The sequence below is a fragment of the Manis pentadactyla genome, chromosome 12, assembly GCF_030020395.1.
Source record: "Manis pentadactyla isolate mManPen7 chromosome 12, mManPen7.hap1, whole genome shotgun sequence".
Taxonomy (NCBI): Eukaryota; Metazoa; Chordata; class Mammalia; order Pholidota; family Manidae; genus Manis; species Manis pentadactyla.
In genome coordinates, this window is record NC_080030.1 from 19,081,820 (window position 1) to 19,106,121 (window position 24,302).

General features: G+C 54.3%; 3 protein-coding genes across 5 annotated transcripts; 1 reads left to right on the plus strand and 2 right to left on the minus strand.

The window, feature by feature from the left end:
• Window positions 1–320: 320 nt before the first annotated feature.
• On the minus strand, window positions 321–3,397 carry PTGER1 (prostaglandin E receptor 1). Its single transcript, XM_036879937.2, has 3 exons — window positions 3,000–3,397; window positions 1,251–2,224; window positions 321–685 (listed from the first exon to the last, which is right to left on the minus strand). Exons 2-3 carry the CDS (start codon window positions 2,202–2,204, stop codon window positions 419–421), a joined length of 1,221 nt encoding a protein of 406 aa, XP_036735832.2. The 5' UTR covers window positions 2,205–2,224; window positions 3,000–3,397; the 3' UTR covers window positions 321–418.
• A 1,785-nt stretch (window positions 3,398–5,182) lies between these two features.
• GIPC1 (GIPC PDZ domain containing family member 1) lies at window positions 5,183–15,181 on the minus strand. Of its 3 annotated transcripts, XM_057490200.1 has the most exons (9): window positions 15,109–15,181; window positions 12,853–12,899; window positions 11,296–11,383; window positions 8,312–8,633; window positions 7,573–7,758; window positions 7,288–7,468; window positions 6,427–6,539; window positions 6,063–6,144; window positions 5,183–5,952 (listed from the first exon to the last, which is right to left on the minus strand). In XM_057490200.1, the coding sequence occupies exons 4-9, from the start codon at window positions 8,597–8,599 to the stop codon at window positions 5,801–5,803; spliced, it is 1,002 nt and encodes a 333-aa protein (XP_057346183.1). In that variant the 5' UTR covers window positions 8,600–8,633; window positions 11,296–11,383; window positions 12,853–12,899; window positions 15,109–15,181; the 3' UTR covers window positions 5,183–5,800. The 3 variants fall into 3 exon arrangements, with proteins under 3 accessions (XP_057346183.1, XP_036735849.1, XP_036735877.1); XM_036879954.2 differs by lacking the exon at window positions 12,853–12,899 and having other exon boundaries at window positions 15,109–15,124; XM_036879982.2 differs by lacking the exon at window positions 15,109–15,181 and having other exon boundaries at window positions 8,312–8,410; window positions 12,853–13,881.
• On the plus strand, window positions 14,240–17,624 carry LOC118908555 (uncharacterized). Its single transcript, XM_057489193.1, has 3 exons — window positions 14,240–14,268; window positions 14,891–15,519; window positions 15,895–17,624. Exons 1-3 carry the CDS (start codon window positions 14,240–14,242, stop codon window positions 15,993–15,995), a joined length of 759 nt encoding a protein of 252 aa, XP_057345176.1. The 3' UTR covers window positions 15,996–17,624.
• Window positions 17,625–24,302: the final 6,678 nt, after the last annotated feature.

The window sequence follows — 24,302 nt, forward strand, 5'->3', positions numbered from 1 at the left end:
AGGGACGTCGGGATGGGATGTGTTTTGGGGGTAGCACCTTGGGGCTGTGTTAGGGGAGCTCAGGGCTACAATGAGCGACTGCTTTCTGGAGTCTGTCCTGGTGGCAACAGGGGTAAGAAGCGCCCCCCAATCCCCAAGCTCAGCACCTAGCAAAGCCAACTCCCCGGCTTTGCAGCCGTAGCGTTCTGCGCATGCTCCTGCGCCTCTGCGTCCCCACGTGCCAAGTCCCGGAAATGCACCCCCTGGGGCGCACACGGCGCCTCTGGAGCCCCTGCGCCATCACAAGGTGGCGCAAGCCAGACGGTACACACGGCCCAGGGTTTGTGCACAAAATGGCTTTATTCCCCGAAGGCTCCGCGCTGCGGACCTGGGCCCAGCCCGGGGTGGTCTGGCTTAGCCACTGGGATTCTGGGCACGCTTAAAAGTAGCTGAGGCCACTGTGCCGGGAGCTGCGCAGCGAGCTGGCGTCCCAGGCGCTCCTAGTTAGACCCAGCCCTGCAGGGCTGTCCTTGGCGCTAGCCCTTGGGGGCAGGAGGCGAAGCAGTTGGCGCAGCACGGCCTGGCGTAGCAGGATGTACACCCAGGGGTCTAGGATCTGGTTCCAGGAGGCGAGGCGCACGGCCAAAAACAGTGGCCGCTGCAGGGAACTGGTACCCCAGCCCCCGACAGCCAGCGCCACCAACACCTGCGGGAGAGTCCCATGTGAGTGACAGGCGGGTGTAAGATAATGGGACCGGCGAGGGGTGGGGCTGGGATGGACGGGAGCTTGGTCGGAAGGTCAGAGGGCTATGAGGAGGGGTGGGGCGTCTTAGGGAGGTGGTAAACGTGCGTCTTTGTGGAAGGGAACTATGGAACAAGGGGCCAAGAAGCTTTGCCTTAGAGGGCGTGGCAAAAGCAGAGGCCTCCAGCCAGATAGGGTTTAGGAGTGCAAAGAAGGAGCGACCTTCCAGGTACCCCGAAGGACAGGGGACAGAAGGGGAGAAGAGAAACGGGGTGGGTAAGGTAGAAGGGGGCTAGAAAATGAAGCGTCGGGCTACAGGAGTGTAGCTGAGGAGGAGGCTTGCATGGGCCGGGGTGCACTACGAAGACCCGCTGATGGAGTGAGATAAGGGGGCTGGGAGGAGGCGTGGACGTCAGAGGGAGCGGGGAAAGGGAGAGAGGACCCAGGTATCTTTGAGATGCAGAAGGGTAGGAAGGGTCTAGGAGGGAGCGGAAAGGAGCATGGATGCGGGGGCGTGTGCGCCCCTCACCAGCAGCGGGCTCCAGCAGATAGACGACACCGCCATGATACCCACGAGCTGGCCCACCATCTCTACGTCGTGGGCGCGGGCTCTGCGCGCGGAGCCACGGCCCGGGAAGCCGCCGGGGGCGGCAGAGGCCGAAGCGACCGAAGAGGCGGACGAGGCGGAGGCCGTTCGGGGCCCGCGTGTCCCCCAGCGGCGGTGGCTATCAGGGCCGGAGGCCGGGGACCGCCGTCGAGAGCGGCGGCGCCGCCACCGGGCGCGCAGCAGGGCCAGGCCGCTGAGCGTGTTGCACACGAGCGCGGCGAGCAGCGCGGCCAGGCCGAGGCCAGCGAAGAGGCCAGCGAGCAGCGCCTGGCGCCAGCCGCCCGCCGGGCCCAGGCCGATGAAGCACCAGGTGCCTGGGTACTGCAACTCGTAGTGGCCGACGCGCGCCAGTGGCAGCAGCGCTACGGCCAAGGCCACAGCGGCCAGCGCAGCCAGAGCCAGGCGCGCACGGGCCACCGAGACCCGCGCCGCGTGCAGCAGTGGCTGCGTGACGCCCACGCAGCGCTCCACGGCCATGCCGCAGCCCAGCAGCAGCGGGCACAGGCCGAAGAAGACCATGCAGCCGCCCAAGAAATGGCAGGCGCCGCCAGCAGGAGCGCGCCCTGCGGCGTACAGACGCAGCACCAGAGCGCCCGGGATCACGTGGCCCGCCAGGTCGGTAGCCAGCAGGCTGGCGACGAAGAGCAGGAAGGTGGCGGCTGAGCGGCGGCGCCGCAGTCGGCCGGCGGCCTGCGCCAGAAGCGCCAGCGCCAGAACGTTGGACACGGCGCCCAGAGTCATAGAAAAGATGGGCAGCGCCGGCGACGCGCCTGCCAGGCCAGAGGGCGGCCCCGCCGACGCGTTGGGGGCCCCGGGCGCTGCACACGTGGTCGCCTCGCCCGCCAGGCTCAGGTTGAGGGGCCCGCAAGGACTCATATCAGGTGCCGGGGGTGGGGCTGGGAGAGGAGAAGAGGGTGAAGTGAGGCTGGCTGCGGGCACAGCGCCGACCATAGGGCTGGGACAGGCCAGAGGTCCTATCTGGGATGTTCTTCTGTGGGCCATCTGCCCACCGCAACTCCAGATGACCCCGGCTGCCCTATTCCTACCCCTTCTTCCTCCTCATCCTCACATTACCCTAGCTCCATCCACCACGGCACCCCTGGCTCCAGCCCTCCTTGTCTCTGTCCCCACCCCTGGGCCTCAGGGACCCACCCAACACCCACCTCCCCTTTTTACACTACAGCAAATTCCTGGCCCCTGATTCCCGCCGCCCCTTCTCTGACCATCACTATGTCACCTTACTCCAGTCCCATCCTTGAGGCTCACAGCCCCACCTCTGCTGCCTGGTCACATCGCTCCCCACCAGTCTCTTTCCCATTGCTACATCTGTCCCCACAGCCCCATCCCTGTCCCAGCTCCATCCCTGTCCGCATAGACCCATCCCTGTCCCTAGGGCCCCATCTCTAAGTTCTATTGCTGGCCCTCACCCAGGCCCTCCCCTGCCTCACCGTATCCGCCACCTGGTTCCACCTGCCCACTCCATGTCCCTGCCCCAAGCAGACTCGGTGCCACCCATTCTTTGATATCTCTGTGGTGAGGGCTGAACTGCCCATTTGGCCGATGGGGAGGACAGACAGAAAGACCCACAAGGACAGACTGATAACAGCCATGGCCCCATGCTTCCATGCCCTCCTCCCCCACCCAGGGTCCTGGGAGCCCCAGACTTCTTACCAGGTGCTGCCTGGGACAAAGGCCCCCCATCGCCTGCTGCTTGGCCCCTGCTGCCCGCTAAGCCGGCCTGCTGCACCCAAGCTCTCGGCAGGCCGCTCCCTCTGGCCCCCGCCTCCCTCCTGGGGCGGCTCCTAGGCTCTCTGCCTCCTCCCGCCGCCAACAGGGCCTCCAGGGGCTGCTCCACCCAGTGCACGCCTGAAGCGAACCTGGGGCGTCAGAGACCCCCGTCCCTGTGCTCCTGGCCCCCAGGTCCCCTCCCAAGGAAGGGGGGCTCCCTGGGAGTTGGCCTGGACCCTGTGACCCCCTCCCCCTGGCGGGGCGGGAGCAGCCCTTTTCCCACCCAGGCACGGGCCTTTTGCCTGCCTCATTAATAACATGGATAAAATCTAAACACTGGAAAATGTGAGCGACGCCTGGGGCAGCTGGGGTGGCTGCAGGGGGTGCCGCTGCTCTCATGGGGATTGTGAGGTCAGGGGTAGGGGGGTCGGCTAGCCCTGCCAGAACCTTCGTGGGTGGTGGGTGGTGGTGACAGTGCCCTGGGCGGACCAGCATGGGTATGTGCAGCATGGCCACGAGATCCAGCCACTACACACACAGGGGCTTAAAGCCCAGGCCAGGGCCACAGGGAGTCAGACACGGGGAGGAGGGAGGCAGGAAAGCTGGCAGGGTGCTCTCCTGGGTCCTGCTTCAGGATGTGGTGAGCAATACCTGGGACGGATGCATCCCAAGCCACACCTGTGGACAGCCACACCTGTGAACACAGCTACAGCCTCACCTGTGGCCCTGCAGAGGCACACCCAAGGGGCACACACACACACAGCCATATCCCTTAACAGCCTAAGAGCAGCCACCATCAGTGTTCCCAGCACAGCAGCAGCCATGTTCTTCAGAGCCTTGGGGCCACAGCCATCCTTGGCCCCAGAGCCAGAGCCACGTCCAGTTACTCTAACTTCTGTCAACACCCTGAAACAGCCCCCCAGAAGGTGACCAGCACACACCTCAGTGCTAGGTGATCGTGTCACCTAGTACCCTGAGACACGCACCATGTTTACCTGTGAGATAGTCCCCCAGACATGCCGTGCATCATCCGGAGACACCTAACCATCCAAGACAGGCCCCACAGTGCAAGGAGTGTCACCCCCAGACACTCCCACCTAGGAACAGGAACACCCAGCAATACACACCCTCATGGCCCGGGGCACCCCGAGGTGCACTCACACAGCCACACTCCACACACACTGCCACTTACACTCACAAACACCCTGGGACCTGAAGACTGTTGTCACACCAACACAGTCACAAACCACCACCACTCAGACACACAGGCCTACTCTCAACACAAGACTCAACAGCTGCTACTCAGCTATTAGTGCAGGCACACCCACAGGTGCCCCGGGATGTCTGGGGTAACCCCAACACTAGCTGTCCCCACGGCACCCCAAGGACACAGGCTGTGCACACACCTCCAGCCCAGCTGGTCCTCCCTGCTCCCCTCCCAGGCGGCCTGCCTGGTGGAAATGGGGAGAGGGCTGGGCTGACTTCCCTTCTCCGCTTACCCCCAAACATTCCTGCAGGGACCTCTGGCCTGGCTCCCTTCTGGATACCCTCCCTTCTCTCCAGGTCTGGCCAGGGTCCCACCTCTCCTTTTCCCTGATCCGCCCCTCAATCCTCAAGGATGAAGTGGGTTGTCAAAACAAGCACACTGGGTTTATGTCCAGAGAAAAGCATGGTGCGCCCTGGACGCCAGCAGACCCCACACATCCAGTCAGCTGGGGTGGGGGCAGTGCCGTGACTGCTTCCCCGGGGCTCGGGACTGGGGCTCCTCCCACAGCACTTGCCCAGGCAGGCCTGAGGCCCCCTCTTAGGCCCATGGCAGTCTTCCGTGCCAGTGGGCATGGGCTGCCGAAAGCCTTAGGCCCACTGTTCCCATCAGCCTCGGTGGCGGGCAGCCTCGTTCAAGAGGAACAAGATTTGAACCCTTAGTAGGCCGAGAAGCTTCAGCCTTGCCTGGAAGCCCAGTGGCCTGCTGCCAGGAGCCTCGTCAGGCGGAACGGTGGGAGGGGGTGGACGGCCCAGGCCAGCTCCTAATTCAATTTGGAGCCTGGGGAGGATGGATTTCAGCTGCTACATTCTTTCCCAGCGCAGGCCCACCCCCCTCCCACCCGAAGCCACCACTCAGGTCCAACAGCAGATAGGTTCTTTATGTTCAAGACAGCAAATTCAGATACAAAAGTCCACCTCGGGGGTCCCTCCTGCCCCTTCTGTCAGGGGCTGGACTGAGAGGGACACTAGGGAGTGGGGGGGATAGGGGGGGTTCACAGCAGATTCCTGTTTCAAATGCAGAGGTAACATTCCATGGCGAGGGGACTCCTCTGGGGGGAGGGCATTATTGCATTTGCTGAGGGCAGGCGCCCCCCTTCTCCACTCCCTGCGTCAGGAAACTGGGGAGGTCACGACCCCCAAATAGACCCAAGGCCCCAGGGAGACAAAGGGACTAGTTTGGCAGCTGATGCTGAAAGTGTTAGGGGTGGGGGTGGCTTCCCACTCTGTCCAGTCCCTCCCTGCGCCTGACCCTGCTGAGGTAGGGGGTAACAGGGCAGGGGGTGCTGGGGACCCCAGCCAGGCTGGGAGCCAGGGAGGGGGTGGTACCAATTGGAGTGGGGCAGGGGCCCCGCCCCCCACCCCACCTCCACTCCGTATTGTCCGCGGTGGACACGGGTCCAGGCCGTGGTGCCCTCCCCTATGCCCTGAGAGGCTCACACCAGGCCAAGCCCAGGCCACTGAGAGGTCCAGCAGGAGGCCTAGTAGCGGCCGACCTTGGCGTCCCCGATGGCACCCCAGACGTCAAAGACAAATTCGTCAGGGAAGGCGAAGTCGCCAAGCCTCTCGTCCAGCGCCTCAGCCAGCTCATCCGGGTTCCTTTTGTCCTTTCCGAGTTCCACCATGGTGGCCGCTGGACAGGGACAGGGATAGGAATGGAGGCACAGATCACAGCCCCACAGGACCTAGATGCCCCCTCCCCTGAGCTCCTGCCCACCCCCAGACCCAGGTGACCCCACTCACCCAACTCTGTGTCCCTGATGCCCATGTAACTCTCCAGAAGGTCATCTACCTTCTCAACTGCCTTCTCCTCAAAGGCAGAGGGCTGCGGAGAGGTGTGGGGGAAGACAATGACGTCACAATCATGGGAACCAACTGTAACTGTACTTATGTTTTTCACCACTTTCCATCTATTAACCCACAGCTCCTCACACCAGCCTTGGAAGTGTCATCCTCCCACTTTACAAATGAGGAAACTGAGGCCCAAGAAAGGTCTCAGAGCTGGGCAGTAGCAGGAGATTTGAACCCAGGGCCCCTGGCTCACAGGTGATGTGGCCAGCTATGAATGTGCGGGGACAAGGGGCTGGGGCCTGGCAGGGTGACTCACCAGATCCTCCACTGTGGCAGGGCCCCGGGATCGCAGCCGGAGGGTCCCTCGGCCAGTGCCCAGCTGGGGACCAGAGCCAGGGCGGCCAGCCCCTGAGCGCCCGCTGATCATGTCTGTAGGAGCAGGGAAGGGGTGAGGGTCGGGGAAGCCCAATTCCAGTGTGCTCCAGGCAGGAACCCCGGCATCCTGGCCTCAGACACCTCCCTCCCCACCTTCTCCAAGCTTCTGCAGGTTGTTGGGGGAGTTCGGGGGCTGAGGTGACCCCAGGAAGGCAGAATGCCTGACTCAGGCCTGGCATGAATGTGGGAGAGGCAGCCAGGGGCTAGTGATGGAAAAAGCTGGAGAGGAGATGGGAGGGGACCACTTCTGCTCCCAGGGGCTGAGGGACGGGAAGGCGGCGGGGCCTGGGGCCTGGGTCTGGAGCTGCTTTCCCCAAGGCCAAGAGGGGTATAGCTGCTGGGCCATGGACCAGCCCTATCTGCCTGGGGAAGTATTTAGAGTTCCCCACCCCCACTCCAGGGGCCTCCGGCCCATTCCTAAGAGTTAGTGAAGCCAAATGGCGAAGTGGGGGCACTGACTTAAGGCAGCCAAGCCTGGCTTCTGGGGGCTGGAGGGCTGGGGGCACTTGGCTAGGCTAATGGCTCCTGGAAACTGGGTGTGGGGGCAACTTCCTCCTTGTCGGTGCCCTCCTCCCAGGCTGGGCGGAGGGCCAACACCCCTCCCCAGAGTAGGGTGGAGCTGCCCCCGCTCTGCCCACTGCAGCTGGCTGGGCTTGGACGCCACCTCCTGGTAGTCCCCTGGCACTGCAACCGAGAGCTAAGGAAATAAGAGATCATGGTGATCCTGGCCGCGACCCCTCACCAAAGGCCTTGCGGGGCTCTGTGAGCTTCAGCGTGAAGGTGCGGCCTCGGGGCAGCTCCTTGAGCAGCCGAGCCACCTCGTAGTGCCGGCAGCCCAGCAGGCTCTGCCCGTTGATGGCTTCGATCATGTCGCCTACGCTGACGAGCTGGATATGGTCAATCACGCTGCCCTCCTTAATGCGCTGTGGCCCGGGAGAGGAGTTGTCAGCTCCCATGGCCCGACCCTTGGGTCCTATGGCCCACCCTTCCCCTCAGGACCCTGGGTGCCCGGGCCACTCCCAGGGACCTTGATGAAGGCATAGCCAGCCCCATTGTCGGTGATGGTGAGGCCCAGCGCCTCCTCTGACTTGAACACCTCCACCTCCTTGCGCTGCCCCTTGACATGGGCGAAGATGAAGTCCTCCAGCCCGATTTGACCCCCCAGGAGCTTGTCCATGTCCACTTTGTGGGTGTTGAGGGTGCAGAACATCACCTGCAGGGGAGGGAGATGCTCGACCCTCACATCTACCTCAGCTCTGCAGCCAGATCCTGTTCTACCTCCCTACCACCTTCCTCATCCCCCTTCCTTCAGCCCCCAAGTCCCCAGCGTCAGGCCTCCCAACGAACCATGAAGAAGTCAGTGTTGCATCTGACCTCCAGCCCGACAATCTGCTGGGGCACGAGCCTCCTCCCAATGCATGACGGAAACGTGGCATTCAGCCCTGGCCATCATTCCCATAATCCACTGGGGCACAGGCCTCCCGGAGCCTGATGGGAGCTCAGCATCCAGTGGTGGCCACCAGCCTCCACAATAAACTGGCGCATACAGGCCTCCCAGTGACTGTTGGGAACTCAGCACCCAGGCCTGGTCTCCAGTTTCCCTGAAATTCAATGGGACACAGGAGGCTTCCCCATACCAAATGGACTCTCAGCACCCAGGCCTGGTCTCCATTCCCTACAATTCACTGGGGCACAGCTGCGGCTCATGAGCTGGACGCACACCCAGACCACCATCAGAGACCCCGTGCCTGATTCCCAGTAGGTACCTCTGCAGCCGGCAGTCGGAAGGCCTCAGCAATCTTGCCGTACAGCTCCTTGACGTTGGAGAAGCCCTCGATGCGGCCAGTGGGACTGCCGTGGGCCAGCTGGGTGTGGAACACGAGGCGGGGCCGCAGGGCTGGGGGAGGGGGGGGCAAGCCCATCTGGGGCCCCCCTGCCCCGCCTCCACCCAGGGAACCCGGCTCCCCCACGCCCAGCCCTCCACGGCCTGGCTCGGCTTCCTCATTTTCCACCAGAGGTGGCGCCTTTTTCCGCCGCCCCAGTCCTAGTGGCATGTGCAGTGAGTAGAGGGGGGCACGCCCAGGAGATCTGCAGGGTGGCAGAGGGGGCTCAGGGCCTGTGCACCAGCCTTGGACCACCTCTCCCACATTATTAGCTCCCTACAGGCCCAATGCATAGTTAATCAACCAGCTCCCAGCACTTACACACTTGTACAGAAATAATAATAGTAGCCAACAACTACTAACTGCTCTATGACCTTACTTAATCTGCACACCACTACATGACGTGGGGGCCATGTTATGCTGATTATGCTCATTTCACAGATGAGAAAATGGAGACTCGGAGTGGTTAATTTTTCTGTTAGCTGCAGTCATTAGTGCTGTGTGCAAAAAATTTCCAACTCTCCCTTCAAAGCACATTGGCAGATGGCACTCACTGACCTCCTTGTGACCAGGCAGGCATATAGCTAGTTCTGGCCAATGAGTTGTGAGAGGAAGTGACACATGACATTTCTGAGCTGAAGCATTTAATTACTGGAGCAAGAACCTCTGGAGGTCCATTTCTCCTGGGCAGGGTGGAGGTATGATTTCAGCCACATCTGATACAGTGGCAACTCCACCAGGCCAGGCTGAGTGACTACAGTGAAGGATTGTTTGCTAAGCTGCAATGGACAAGTAGCAGGAATGAAAAATAAACCTTTGTTGCATTCAGCCACTAAGACTTTGGGGTTGTTTGTTACTGCACCAAAACCTGTCCTGACCAATACACCTTTTTTTCCTTCACCCACTCTCGTTGTTTCTTTGCTTCTCTCTTTCTCCCTCCTCCAAACAAACATTTTTTGGACACTTACTATATTCCATGCACCATTTTTTTTTTGGTATCATTAATCTACAATTACATGAAGAACATATGTTTACTAGACTCCCCCCTTCACCAAGTCCCCCCACATACCCCTTCACTGTCACTGTCCATCTGCGTAGTAAGATTCCATGCACCATTTTATATATTGCCTTCAACAAGGCAAGCAAGGTCCCTGACTAGGGCCACCATGTGCAGTTACACAGGTTGTTCACTGTGCAAAAGCACCAGCCCCAGGTGAAAATCAACCTGTGTTCTGCCTGCCAAGGTACAATCCCTAGTGTGGTGATGTGTCTGCTGGGAGGAAGGGCTGTCTGCTTCGAATTCACTTCTAGGGCTCTCTAGGCTAGTTGGGGCTCTGTCTTTACTGTCCAGAAGCATACAGTCCAGAGGAAAAGACACACAGTGAATAAGCAAATGTGCAAATGTCTAATATAGTTGGCCCTAAAACAACATGGATTTGAACTATGCAGGTGCACTTTTTTATTTTATTTTCAGAAATACTTCAATTTATGCATTTTAATCAGACAGTATTTTCCTTTCTGTGTATTTTTATATTATACCTAAGCTTATTAGAAAGGTCTCATTATTCCATATAGGTCCAATAAATACATGTTGAATATTCTGCTAGATTTCTCCATTAAAATATGTTAAATGTGACTGTTTTATGCAGGTACACTTTTATATGGACTTTTTTCAATAAATATATTAGAAAACTTTTTAGAGATTTGCAACACTTTGAAAAAAAACATTTTCTCTGGTTTACTTCACTGCAAGAACACAGTGTATTACACATATCATGTACAAAATATGTGTTTACCAACTGTTCATATTATCATATCATATTAAGGCTTCTAATCAACAGTATCGATTAGTGGTTAAGGTTTTGGGTAGTCAGAAGTTATATGTAGATTTTTCACTTGTGGGGAGTCAGTGCCCCTAGTCCCCACATTGTTCAAGGGTCAGTTGGAATTTCTAGCAGTGCTATGAAGACAATAAAGCAAGATAAATTCTATAGTCAAATCAAGGAAGGCCCCTCTGAGTGGGTGAAGCTGAACCTGACACCTAAATAACAGGGAGAAGTAGCTAGATGAGGATGTGAGATGAGACTATTCTGGGCAGAGGAAATAGCCAATGCAAAGGCCCTGTGGGGACGTGCCTGGCATGTCTGAGGAGCTGCAAGGAAGCCCATGTGGTTGCAAGAGTGAGAAAGGGGAACAACAGGAGGAGGTGAGGGCAGACAGGGGTAGGGCAGAGAAGGCAGGGCCACATGGGCTGCAGGCAGGACTTGGGCTTTTACTCTAAGGTGGACGTCATGGACGGTTCCGAGCAGAATCACAGATTCAGGCTCACAGAGCAGCAAGAACCAGTGTAGCTGGAGGGGAGTGAGCTATAGTACAGCCAGAGAGGGAAGGTGAAGGAGGTAATGCGGATCAGTTGTGTGGGTCGTTCCGGACTGGCCAAGAGTTCAGATTTCATTTTCACACATGTCCAAAGTCACGGAGGCCATACCTGTATGACTCCTAAGCTCAAGTTCATAACTGCATAAGTTGTTCCCTAAGCAACTGAGAGTCCCTGGGTCTCAGATACCTAGTCTGCAAATGGGGATATTCCATCCACTTGGCCGGGTTGTGGTGAGGGCCAAATTATACACATGTCAAATTATGCCAAATGATATTTTTCTTTGTAATGGAGAATTCCTGCTCCTGTCCTTCAGGTCACCTCTTCTTGGAGGCCGTCCTGGATTTAGTCAGGCCCCGGGTCTGCAACACATCCTCATGAATCCATTCATTTGTTTGTTTATTCACTCATCTGTTCATCAACACCCCCAATATATGCTCAGCACCCCTGCCCGGAACTGCCCTCTCCTACCCCGCCTCCACTGACTCACCTAGACTACTGTAGCTGCCTCCTCTGAGTCTCCTGGTCTCTGCCCGCACCCTCCACGGCTTCTTATCAACACAACAGCCAGAGTGATTCTATAAAACATAAGACATGTCACATCCACCCTCTGCTCCAACCCCTCTGAGGGCTCCAACCTCACTGAGTGAAGGTCAACATCCTCCCCTAGGCCCATAGGCCCTGAAGAGCTGTCCTGTCAGCTCCCTGCCCTCACCTCCTCCCACTCTCCCCCCCTTGTTCATCCCCTCCAACTACATGAGACTCATCCCTGTTCCTCCAACACACTAGGTACAGTGTACCCTCAGGGCCTTTGCACTGGCTGTTCCCTCTGGTATCTATCTACCCAACTCACTCGTTTGTTGTGTTCTCCAAACGGGCAACGAGTTTTGTCTTATATTCATCCCTATATTCTTAGTGTAGAGAACAGTGCCTGGCATATAGCAGGGGCTCAATAAATATTTTTTGAATAAAGGAATGGATGAATGAGTGATCCTAATCTTCACCAGTCCACCAGCCCCTGTGCCCAGCTCTGGGGAGACAAAGGGGCAAAGCATATAGTCCCTGCCCTCAAGAGGGCAGTCTCCCTAGTAAAAACACAGGCCCTACCTTCATAGTTCCCTATCCCTTGCTTCCCAGCATAGTGCTGGGCCCAGGGTAGGTGCTTCATCTGGCCACGAAGACAAGGAGAGCATCTCCTTCACCTTCACTGTGGTTTTTTGTTTTCATGCCCTCAAAACCAATGCTGTGGAACAACTTCTAATATATTAATTAACCATCCAGATTTGCCCTTCTGTGAACTGCCTGTTTAGGTCTTTGCCCATTTTTAAAAATTGTATGCTGCCTGTTTGTAATGGCAATGCCCATGTTTGTTTGTTTTTTTAACTGACTTGCAGGAACTCATTATATATTATGGGTACTAGTTTTTGATTGGTTAGCTCATCTCTCTATCCACAGCACCATCACTGGATCTAGCACAGTAGGCACTCATGCATATGTGACAAAAAAATAAACTCTGAATTAATAAACGAGTACTGCCCCTCAAGTAATTTCATTCTGATCAATGATGCTTAAAAAAAACAAAAACAAAAAACTACCATTGTTTCCCCTCTCCCCTCCCCCCATACATCTCAGCAGGATGCTAAGAATATGAATCTGGAACCTGATTTCTCTACTTACTAGCTGTGTGACCTTGAACAAATATCTTAACCTCTCTGAGCTCCAAGAAAATCAGGCATGTGTTTGGAACACTCCCTGGCACACGTAAGGGTTCCACAGATGTTAGGGATTATACTATTTGTATCTGTACCAACTTCCAGTCTGTTGTCAGGATTCAACGTTTCTCCTTTTCGCAGGGCCCCCACATCCTGATCACCAATTCCCAAACTCCTTACTCTGCCTACACTCTGCCATGGTTCAGGTGTCTTCTGTGTTCTCACTTGTGTGGTGGAAAATAACAGTGGTGGGGAAAATGGGTGATTAATGAATTTGTCTTCTAGGCCAGAAGAGGCAGGGTGGCCTGTGTTCAAATCCCACCCCTACCACTTACCAGTTGTGGGCAAGTCACTTCACTTGATGGGGCCTCAGTTTCCTCATCTGAAAAAATTGGACAGAATTCCTGCTTTTCAGGGCGCTTATGGGAATCCAAACAGATCACACTTCTAACCCGATTCGCACTTTGCTTGACATTCAAGCTGTTTTAATGAAGCTGTTATTACTATTATCCTTGTTAGCATTGCCTCCTCCCCAGCCCCACCCAGGAACCCCAGTCCTCTCTGCAAGCAGACACCAGGCCACCTCTTCCAGGCAGTCTTCCTAGCTTTCCCCAGCCTGTTGGAACCACCCCTGCGGTCCAGACAGCTCAGGCCCATGAACTTAATTACACATTGCCCCAGCAGAACTCTTGTCTTCCAGTCTTAGGCTGCTATTTAACTTCATGTCTCTATTTTAAAATGCAAACCAGATCGAGTTACTCCCCAGCCTCTAATCTTCCAACAGTTTCCCACCTTATGGAGGAAAAGCTCTAACCTCTTTAGTGGGACCCACAGACCCGTGCAGAATCACTGCTTTGGCTACATCTCCTGCCCCAGCCACACTATTCCCAGCTTGGACCAGCCACAGATCTTTCGCCCGGGCTGTGGCCCCTGCCTGATTTTGGCAGGGCTGGCTTCTTCCTGTCATTCAGACCTCAGCTCCAAAGTCACCTCCTTAGCGAGCCCCTCTGGCCCACAGTTTCTACCACACCACCCCCTCATATTTTATTCATTGCTCTTAGCATCGTCTGCAGTTATTTTTATTTACTTGTCAACATGTGTGTTGCCTGTGTGCCCCACAATAAAATGGCACCTCCCTGAGAGGAGGGATTTTTGCCTTGCTCGCTATTGTATTCTCTGTGCCAAGACTGCCTGACCCTGACACATTGTAGGTACTCAATAAATATTTAAAGAATGTGTCTTACGTCCTCAGACTACTCCCTGAAGTTCCCATCATTAGAATATGCCTGCCGTGGAACTGCTAACTGCCACCCCCTCCTCACATTCCCAGTCGCCCCTCAAACCCGATCACAGGGATGAAGAAAAGGAGTTGCAGCCTGGCCATCAAGCAGATAGGCTGGAATTCGAGCATCTCCACCCTCCCTTCGGAGGGAAGGGCCTGAAACTTAGCAACCCCACAGCCACACAGAAGTGCAGTGGGGGGAGCAGGAAGTGAGGAAGGGGAGCTCACACAAGCTGGGGTAGGGGAGTGCCACACCCAGGCTCCCCTTTCCAGGAGGATACTGCTTTGGAGAGTTGGGCCGGAGGCCTCTGATTCAGTCTTGAAAAACCGGCTCCAAGTGTTACGGGGAGATTCTGCCCTACCGTCTGGGCCTCAGCTTAGGCTTCCCAGGGGCCCAGCAGGCACAGGACCTCAGGTCCGGGCCCCCTACCCTATCTCCGATGCAGACTTCTCTCTTCTCAGGACTCAGGTATTCTGGCCTTTCCAGCTCAGGGAAGAAGGGACAAGGGAAGAGCTTCCTGTTTGGGCAGCTGGTGTCTGGAAACTCCTGGATGGTGGGGGGGGGGGCGGGAATAAGCTAGCAGGTGTGGCCCAGATGGTATGTATGGTTGGGGGTGGAGACTAAGGGGCCACCAGCAGCTGACAAGAGGAGCTGGTCAGGAACACCTGTGCCCATGGAGCCACTGGGCACCTAGTCTAGTGGTTGAGACTCCAGTTCTGGACTCTGAAGCACGGGTTCGGGTCCCAGACCTACCACTTACTAGCTGTGTGACCTTGGACAAGTCATTCCACTTCTCTGGGTCTGGGGCTTCACCTCTGAAAGAGTAGTTGCATCTTCCAGGAGACGTTTAGATTCAATGATACCCAAGGAAAATGCCTAACACGGAAGCGTTCAATATATGCCAGCCGAGGTTATTGTGTCATCATTATTACAGGGCCCTCTCCAGATACCCCTAAGCCCTGAAGGATTGGGTCGGAGGCAGCTCAGGGGAGGTACTCAGAAATTCTGATCCCGCGCCTGTTCCCTCCAGGACAGGTATATCCAGAGGGTTGCAGGGGGCAGAAGTGGGTCTGGGAACCCCATCCTGAAGGCGGGAGGCATTGGACCCCTGTCCCCAGCGAAAAGGGGAGGCGCCCCTCTGGGAAGAGGCCTCGGGCATCCTCGTGCCCAGCGTAGACCTCCAGCTGCGTCCGTGGAGCCGGCCCCACCCCACACGAACCGCCGGATCCCCGAGGGTTCGCGATCCCGCAGGTCCGCGCTGGGGTCCCCAAGCGAACGCGCCGCGCCCCACCCGCCGGGCACACTCACCTGCGCCGCCGCCGCCGCCCTGCGCGCTCCCGGCTCGGCCCTCCGCAAACTCCGGCCCGGGCCTCTCCCGCAGGGGCGGCTGGAGGGCGGGGTCGGCGCCCGCGTCCGACCAATCAGGAGCGGCCGTCCGAAGCTCGCGGCCAATCCACAACGCGCCTTCCCGCTTCGGGTGGACCCGACGGAAACATTCCAGAGGGATCCCTCCGCCTCCCCCGGCTCATCAAGAACCCCCGCGCCGCGGCTCAGTGGACCTTCCCACCCCGCCTAAGCCGCGGTGGACTGTACCACTGCACCTCACTGAGGGGGAAGCTGTGGCTGGACAGCGGCCAATCGCGGGGAAGAAAGGAGACAAGCCACCAATGGGAAGCTGGGGTCCCTGGGCCACGTGCAGTTGGCTAAGCGTCCGCCTGGGTGTCCCCGGTGGTAAGGGGCGGGAGGGCTGGTTGTGGGAGTCAGGTGATCCAGGCTGAGTTCTGGCAAGAAAATGAGAAGTCCCAGTGTCCGGAGAAGGGGCCCCTTTAGGAGCCCTGGGAGGGGGCCGGGGTCAGCCCCCAATCCTATCCTCCGCCCGTACTGCCCCGGCCCCAGCCGGCCATCCTCCGAGCGGATAAAAAGATGCTTTCATTACGGCGGGCTGGCGGGCGGGGGACCCTGATGAATAGGGAGGGTCCTGAGTGTCTCTGCTTCCTGAACTATACAATGGACAAGGGCTTTTATTCGTTCATTCATTCATCAAATATTTAATGTGAACCCTGCTCCGTGCCTGGCTGTGTCCTATCTCTACAGATACATCAACCAGGAAGACGAATGTACTCCTGGGAGAGAGAATGGCGCGTGCAAAGGCCTGGAGGCTGGACAGAGAGATTACAGCACCCTTTAGGATATAGTGCAATATCGTAGGAGCTAGCAAGGCAGTGTGAAAGGACGGGATGGCCTATTTGTTGGTTGGTTAGACCAGAGAATATTTACTGAACATATACTATGTGATAGATTACAGAGGGTACCCAGCCGATCCCAGTCTCCCCTCAGGGAGCTGACCTTTCACGAGTCGGCTTCGTCCATCTGCTCCATCCCTTACCCTGTCCTCGCCCTACCTCGGTCCCGGCACTGGCACAGAGCAGAGTCTCAGCACACATGTGTGTATAGAAGGCCCAGGTAATCTCACCATCGCCAGGTTTGGCTTGTAACCGGGATTTCTCAGGGGGGAGCAGGTCCAAGAAACAAAGACAGAAACCACCTCCCGCAGGCCTGGACGCTCAGTTCCAGAAACAAGGTGAGATTTCCTTGTTCTACTTCAAAGCTGGCCTCTTGGGCAGCTGGGGCTGGATCAGGAGTTCGCCGTGTGTTCTGGGAATCGTAGTTCTTCGAGGCCTCTGACTGCTGCGACCCTGCTCAAGCCTTGCTGAATGACTGGGTCCTTGCTGTCCCCAGGATGAGCTGCTGTGCTTCCCAGACACGCCACAGCCTGCAGAGGAGCAAACTTAAAGGGGAGAATGGGTGCTGGGTTTAGCTGCTGGGCTGCCCAGCAGGCCCCACCCAGTTGGCAAACACTGTGATTGCCATGGCAACAGGCACAGCTATTGTCCTTCTCTTCCTGTTCTGCTGACCTCTGCCACCCACACTGAGCAATCAGTTGCCTTAGCTGGGCCAGTGTCCTCCGTTGGATTGTACCCATAGGCCTGCTTGCCCCTGGCATCTTAGCTGCGCCCCACATACCTGGAGAGGACAGTTGTGGGGCTGTAGGGAGAGCTGAGTCCTGGGCAGAATCCACCTGCATCCACCTGTTGACTCCCAAGGAAGTGCCCTAGGGAGGGGGTGAGTGGGTTGTCCAAGAGCAGAGAGCAGTGCCGGACACCTCCTTTCCGATTTTATAGCTCAAGAGGAGTGTCTGAAAACGGAGGCTGAAAGGTCCAGCTGGTGAGGAGCTCAAATTTGAGTGGCCCCTCTGCCTCTTTGAGGAAAAAAAAAAAAAAATCTGGAATGCCAGCTAATAGATGCAGAAGGGAAGGTTGAGTTAGAAAATCCCCATTTTGCAGCCAGTAGAGGAAAAATTGATTCAGGCTAGGCTCCTTAATGCAAAGTAGATATTCAGACAATCTCAAAGGAGCAGGATAGATTACTTGTTAATTACAATAGGGAAAAGGTACTTTGGAAATGGCACAGTGGAGAAACCTGGCAGCCACCACCTTCACCGAGTGATCAAAGTTAAATCACCAGGGATGGGAGAGGCCATCCTCGGAGTCTTCTGCTGTGTTGTACTGAGGACACATCACCTGTGAAGCACTTGGTGCTGCCCAAGCTGTTTAACCTGAATCTAATCATGAGGAGACAATCAAACATACCCTGATTGAGGGACATTAAAAAAAAAAAATGGCCTGAACTATTCTATGTCATGAAGGCAAAATCAATCCATTAATTGAATGAATGAATGAATGAATAAAAGGCTGGGGGACAGTTCTAGATTGAAAGAAACTAAAGAGAGAAGACAACCAAAATCAATGTGTACAATCCTTGATTGGATCCTCGATAAAAAATTTTTTTAAAAATGATAAACCAGCCATGAAGGATACTTTCAGGATAACTGAGCATATTTTAATGTTGAATGGGGTATTAGGTAATAAAAATATTGTATTCATGTTAAATTCCCTGAGTGTGAGGATTAGACTGTGGTTGGTTAAGAGTATGTTCTTATCCTGATGAGAAATATGTGAATTATTAAGTGGTCAATTTGTGTTGGCTGCAACTGTCAAATGGTTCAGAAAAAAATATATCTGTATACAACATTTTATATACAACGTCATAATATGGTGTGCATTAATTAGTCTAGATACAGGGGAGGGAGGGAGAAAGAGAAAGCAAATGTGGTGAAGTCGTAGCCATTGCCACTGAATCCAGGAGAGTGGGATATGGGTATTCATTTTACTCTTCTTGTAAGTTTTCTATAGTTTAGAAATTTTAAAAATAAACATTGGGGGAAAAGACTCCCCTTTCCCTCCCATCCTGAGGCAATACTCCAGTGGGTTTAATGTGCACCTTCTTTGTGTCTTTCCTTGAAGATGTGCATTGTTTTGTGTGGGTGTTGTATTATATTTGGTTTCGTACTTTCTTCTCCCCCACCCCACCCCACTCAGCACCCACTCAGTATTGCTTGCTTGTTTGTTTTGCACTAGGCCTTGAAGGTCCATCCAAGCTAATCTCTTGAATTTGTTTTCTTCTAACTTTTGCTTGGTGCTTCACCAGATGCATCCCTCATATCTTACTCCTCTGTCCCCTGGGGATGGGTACCACGCAGGCTCTAGCTGCCTGCACTGCAGTGACAGCTTTGGACATGTCCCCTTAGAGACCTGGTGAGACTCTCCCTAGGACAGAGATCTGGATGCCAAGATGCTGGGTCACAGGATGCTTCAGTCGACCCTGACATGTGACATCTCTCTGGGTGGGTGGGTTGCACTTTCCTCAACTTGCGGCCTGACCCTGAGATGTAGGAGGCAGGGGTGGACCAAAGAGGGATGGTGCCAAGAGATATTGGCCTGGCCAGAGTGACCTTGGAGTTTGATTGCCTGGCTCTGTGGCCTGTGGTTGGGCTCCTCGCATTAGCCACGAGGACTGGACTCAGTGGGACAGGCCTGGAGGGGAAGCAGAGGAGATGACTCTGCCCAGGCTGGGTCCTGTGGCCCCTGGTCTCACCCCCAGCATGGGCACCTGTCTTTGGCTGATGGATTTTAGGAAGTCACTATTATAGCCAGCAGCAGTGATATTTTCTGGAAGGCCAGTGGACAGCACTCTTTTCAAAATACATCTCCAATTTTTTCCCACTACCACCTGGTCCAGCATCTCCAGCCAGTGACTTTTCCCTGATTACCCAGCAGTGCCCTAGCTCCAACCCCCCACAGTGGCCAGGGGTGGACTGCCCCTTCTCTGAGGACGACCCCCACCGAGAGACCATGTGCCCTCCAACACCCTTTGCTGCAGTAATTCTTCTGGAGTCAGGCCCGGCCACATTGATTTCTAGCATGACCTCCCCGAGCAAAGTGGGGCCCCCAGTGAGACACACCACCCAGGTCTCAGCTCTGACTTCCAGGCGAAAGCAAATCACACCATGCTCCTCCTGACTCAAACTCTCTCAACCTGCTGCTGCTCTGCCCTCAGGCACACATAGGCCTGCCGGAGCAGTGCCCTGGCACCTGGCCCGTCTCATCCTTGGGCATTTCCACCCTTTGCTCTCCTGCTTTTTCTGTTCCAGCTACACGAAGCCTGGGTGCCTCACTGTCCTCAGCTCAGCCTTCCTCTGTCCATACCCCTCAAAGTCTGTCTAGGAGCCTCCTCCACAGGGCCTCAGCCCCAGTGGCCTGTCCCTGAGCTCAGACAAACCCATCCCCCCAACCTGTGGGCCTGGGGCATGCCAGACCTCATCCCTCCCAGCTCTCCGATCATGAGAAGTACTTTGCCCCGTGGGTTGGTAGGTGGGTTGGTGCCCCCTGCTCCAAGCTAGGTCCACATTCCTGAACCCATGAATGTGGCCTAATTTGGAATAAAGGTCTTTGCAGAAGAAGAAATGAAGGATCTTGAGATGAGATCATCCTCGTAGGGTGGGCCCTGAATCCAACAAGTGTCCGTATAAGAGACAGAAGACCCAGAGACAGGCGGAGGGAAGGGCTGTGTGAAGACGGAGGCAGAGATTGGAGTGCTGTAGCCGCAAGTCAGGAAGGCCGAGGGTTGCCAGCAGCCCTCAGAAGACAGGAAAGAGGCATGGGCCCAATTCTCCCTCAGGGCTTCCAGAAGGGTCCAAACCTGCATATATCTTGGTTCAGATTTCTGGACTCCTGAATTACGAAAGAATTAATTCCTATTGTTTTAAGCCACCCAGTTTGTGGTCCTTTGTTATGGCAGCTGTAAGAAACTAACACCTCTGTTTCAGGGCTCTGTTTTCTGGAAGACTCTTGAGTTTCATGAAGCAGTGCCCAGATGGCTTCTCACAGGTTTGCTTCTCACCAGGTCTCCTAGAGCCCTCAGGAAGGGTGCCAAATGACTAATATATGAATTGTGAAGTAGGAACCGGACCCCAGGAAAGAGGGGCTTTCCTGGAACCTGAGAGAATATCCACTTCTCCCAGGTGGGGCTCGAGGGACTCTTTCCGAAGTGGAATGACCACCAGTCTCCAGGGCTAGGTTGTCCTCCTCTGCACACATCTTGACATGAGCGGTCATAGGACAAATGTCTGAATCACTTTGTCACTTAGTTACTCATTCAACACTCAGAGGTCAGTTCTGGGCTAAGCACTGCTCTGGGCCCTGGTGATACAAAGGTTAATAGGGCATGGTCGGTGACCTCAAGAAAACTTGGGTGTTCTGGAGGGGAGCCTTCTGGAGTGTTCCCGAGGCTGTCTCTCCTGCCCTCATGACAAAAAGAGAAATCTGACTGAATAATAACAGAGTTTGAGAACTCCAAAGAAATCAGACGTCCTCCCCCCAGCCCCTCAGGGCAAGCATGGAATCAATCAGCAGACTAGGAAAGCATTCTGGGTCTGTGGGAAGGAACCTAAGTATGTGTACTCCAAGGGACTAGGTTTAAAAAAAATTTTTTTTAATGTTTTATTAAGGTATGATTGATACACACTCTTATGAAGGTTTCACATGAAAAAACAATATGGTTACTACATTGACCCATATTGTCAAGTCCCCACCCATACCCCGATGCAGTCACTGTCAGTGCAGCAAGATGCCACAGATCCACTATGTGCCTTTCCTGTGCTACACTGTTCTCCCCGTGATCCCCCACACCATGTGTACTAAACATAATACCCCTCAGTCCCCTTCTCCCTCCCTCCCCACCCGCCCTCCCACACCCCTCCCCTCAAGGGACTAGGTTTTAATAGAAAATATCCACACTTACGATTGGTGGTGTGCTATTTTGAGATGGAAGGTTGGTTCATTGAGACATAGCTCAGGGACTTTAAGTTATCATACAATCATTTGATCAAATGACATCCCTCACCCACCCGCAGCAACAAAGGAAAATTAAGACAAAGCTGAAACCAGAACCTTCAGAGGCTCCTCTTCATTCAGGAGAAGATGAAGGTCTCCTGGTGGGCTGGTGGGCTGCCCAGTCCTATACCGTCCACCTTGTCACATCTGCCCTCAGCTTCTCCCACTCACACCTCACTCTGCTGCAGCCTCACTGGGCTCCTGGCTGGTCCTTAAACAATTCAGGCATGCTCCTGCCTCAGGGCCTTTGCACAGAGATCCCTCTGCCTGGAACACCCTTCCCTCAGAATCTGCCCAGTACCCCCCTTACCTCCTTCAAGTTTGCTCAGATGTCACCTTCAAGGTGAGGCAGTTGCTGACCGTAAGAAAATTGTGCCCAACTCTCTCTAGAAAAGAAAATACATGTTTTCTATTTCTCTCTCACTCTCTCCCTATCTAACGTATCAGATGTTTCATTCTTTTTTTCTTTCTCCTCCAACTCAACTGTCAGCTCACCAGGGCAAAGATTTTTTTTGCCAGTTCTGCTCACTGTTGTGTCTGCAGCATTAAGAACAGGGCTGGGCAAACAGTAGGTGTTCAATAAATGTTGATGAATGGACGAGTGCTTATTTTGTGTCAGGTACTATGCTGTGTTCTTCCATGATTAATAACTAATGGCACTAACTAATATTTAAAGAGACCTGGGGTGGATTTTCCACTGAGTGCTTTACAACTATTTGCGCAATAATTGCACCCTTGCTCTGTGCAGTTCTGTGTGAGTCTTTATCAGGGGTCAGGTGAGTTCTAGCTCTCGGGGAGGGAGCTATGATTAGTCCTGTTTTGTGGGAGGAAACTGAGGTTCTGAGAAGTTTTGTCATTTTCCCAGGGGAGTACAGTGAGCAGATTTTGAACTCAGCGCAGCCACCATCTGGAAACCAAGTTCTTAAAGCCGTGTACTTTTGCCTCTCCAATGCATTATCTAGTCCAGTTTTCATTAACATCTCTATGAAGTCTGTTTGCCCTGTTTTTCAAAGGATGCCACTGAGACTCAGAGAGGTGAAGCTACCTGCCCAGGAACACACAGCAGTGGCGTGGCAGCGGTGGGGATCAAAGCTGCAGGAGCTTAGCTCTGGAGGCTGATGCTCTGCTGCCTCTGTTGAGTGAGTAGGTTGTCACGAGGCAGCATGGGAGTGATCCTGCTTTAGGTACAGCTTCCTCAGGCTGGGGGAGGGCCAAGGCTTGAGCTGAGGGTCTCAGTGGCTCACCTCAGCTGATCTGGTTTCTGGAGCTCAGTCAAGAGCACACATCCTCAAAGATCTCTAAGTGACCTCAGACTTTGGGGTCACTGGCTATGGGCTAAAAGAACTTTCACATAAAAGTGTAGTGATGATAGTAACTGCCACACATCTGTATCTCTATGTCTGGAAATCCTCAGCAAAGTAGGAGAGGTACTATTATGCCCATTTTTAAAGTTAAAGAAACTATGGCATAGAAAGGTTAAGTCATTTGCCCAAGGTCACACAGCTAGAAAGTGGGTCAAGCTGCGCCTCAAACCTGGAAGAAGCAATAATGGCTAGGGGAGTTGCCAAACGCTCCTCTGGATCTTCACACCCCGGGACATCCCTCCACTGGGGGCCTGGCAGGAACAACAGGAAGGAGGAAGTTCTTTATTTCTGATATATTATGTGAGGAAAGAAAAAAAAATTGTACAGTATGTACCACTTGTGCAAAAACAACATTTGTGCAGCATCTTGGGAAAGGCACAGAGAACTGGAACATTCTTTGTGGGTGGCTGCCAGTAGCAGGGCTGGAGAGAAGGGCTTCTTGCTATGTGTCTTTTGTGAGGTTAGTGCTGTGATCACACAGCCAAAAACTAAAACAGAAAACAGAAACTGTGCTTATACTTAGAGTTGCCTCTTGAACAACACGCGCGGGTCCACTCATATGCAAATTTTTTTCAGTAAACATATTGGAAAACATTTTGGAGACTTTGCAACAACTTGAAGCAATTTTTTTCTAGCTTATTTTACTGTAAGAATACAGTAGATGATACCACATACAACATACATGGTAATGTTACTGGAAAGGCATCTGGTCTGCAGTAGGCTATCAGCAGCTAAGTTTTTGGGGAGCCAAAAGTTATATGCAGATTTTCCACAGCACAGAGGGTTGGTGCCCCTAAGCCCTCATGTAGCAGAAGGGTCAGCTGTATGAACTGACTCTCAGAGGATGTACAAGTTTAAAAGGGGAAAAAAGTCTGATGCCGTGGCTTGCCTATCCTGGCAGGGCGGGAAAGGGACTGCAGGCCCAGAGGAGGGAGGAGACTGGACTTCTCACTGCAGGCTAAATGCACATATTTTGGAACTGTTTAAATCGTATAAAAACAGCACACTGCTGGTACAATGGACTAAGATGAGGTGGGTCAAATGGGCAGCTCCACACGTAGACACGGAAGCAACTCCAAAATGTGCTGAGAGGCAGTGTGGGAAAATAAACTAAATCCACTCAAAGCCAGCCAAGGAAGTGATGGGGGATACACACAGTCACATCCAGCGTGGGCGAAGAGGGGCGCATGAAGAGAGAAGGCTTTCTGTCCACTGGAGTCCTTTTTGTCTTTTACACCATGAACATTTGCCTGAAGAACCCCACTCCCCCACTCACTGCCCTGGGTGGCAGCCTGAGTAGGCTATTTCTGGAAGTTCCCAGAACTGCGTATACACTGAAGCTTCGTACACTTTTGTGCCAGTTCACAGGCACCTGCCATGTCATGGAGACTGGGGCCGGGGGCTGGCAGCCCTGGAGGGGGTGGTCTGTGACCCCAACAGAGGCCAGGGTTGATTCAGCACTTAATGCCGTCAGGGTGCCTGAGGTAGTTCAGTAACTGTTAAGGTCTCTTTGGCTGATATCCTGAGTCACCTCCCAGCTGGGACAGCAGCTCTGGGCTCAATGTGGCTGATCTTCTAGACCTGCGCTGTCCAACAGTCAGCACTAGCCACATGCAGCTGTAGTGGCAACTGAAAAAAATGATTTTATTGAATTTTAAAGAATTTCTGCTTAAAAAAGACCATTCCTGTGACAGTGTTAAAATTCTTTTTGACAGGGCTGCCCCTACACTGTTTCAGTGGCTTAACTATTTTAGTGGGAAGGCCACTCCTTGGGAGACTAAATACGTAGTCACTTAAGTTTTTACTTTAAGACATTTTGTAGCAGAGTAGCAACACATTGTTTTAA

What these genes read in the sequence shown, in the direction of transcription:
- PTGER1 (XM_036879937.2), bottom strand. Translation starts at nt 2,204, where the DNA reads ATGAGTCCTTGCGGGCCCCTCAACCTGAGCCTGGCGGGCGAGGCGACC. An exon ending in TCTGCTGGAGCCCGCTGCTG is followed by an intron (nt 686 to 1,250) that starts GTGAGGGGCGCA and finishes ACTCTCCCGCAG; the next exon opens with GTGTTGGTGGCGCTGGCTGT.
- GIPC1 (XM_057490200.1), bottom strand. Translation starts at nt 8,599, where the DNA reads ATGCCACTAGGACTGGGGCGGCGGAAAAAGGCGCCACCTCTGGTGGAA. An exon ending in TCCGACTGCCGGCTGCAGAG is followed by an intron (nt 7,759 to 8,311) that starts GTACCTACTGGG and finishes CCTCCCCTGCAG; the next exon opens with GTGATGTTCTGCACCCTCAA. An exon ending in CTGCCACAGTGGAGGATCTG is followed by an intron (nt 6,145 to 6,426) that starts GTGAGTCACCCT and finishes ACCTCTCCGCAG; the next exon opens with CCCTCTGCCTTTGAGGAGAA.
- LOC118908555 (XM_057489193.1), top strand. Translation starts at nt 14,240, where the DNA reads ATGCAGACTTCTCTCTTCTCAGGACTCAG. An exon ending in TCTCTCTTCTCAGGACTCAG is followed by an intron (nt 14,269 to 14,890) that starts GTATTCTGGCCT and finishes CCCATCCTGAAG; the next exon opens with GCGGGAGGCATTGGACCCCT. An exon ending in TTGGCTAAGCGTCCGCCTGG is followed by an intron (nt 15,520 to 15,894) that starts GTGTCCCCGGTG and finishes CTATCTCTACAG; the next exon opens with ATACATCAACCAGGAAGACG.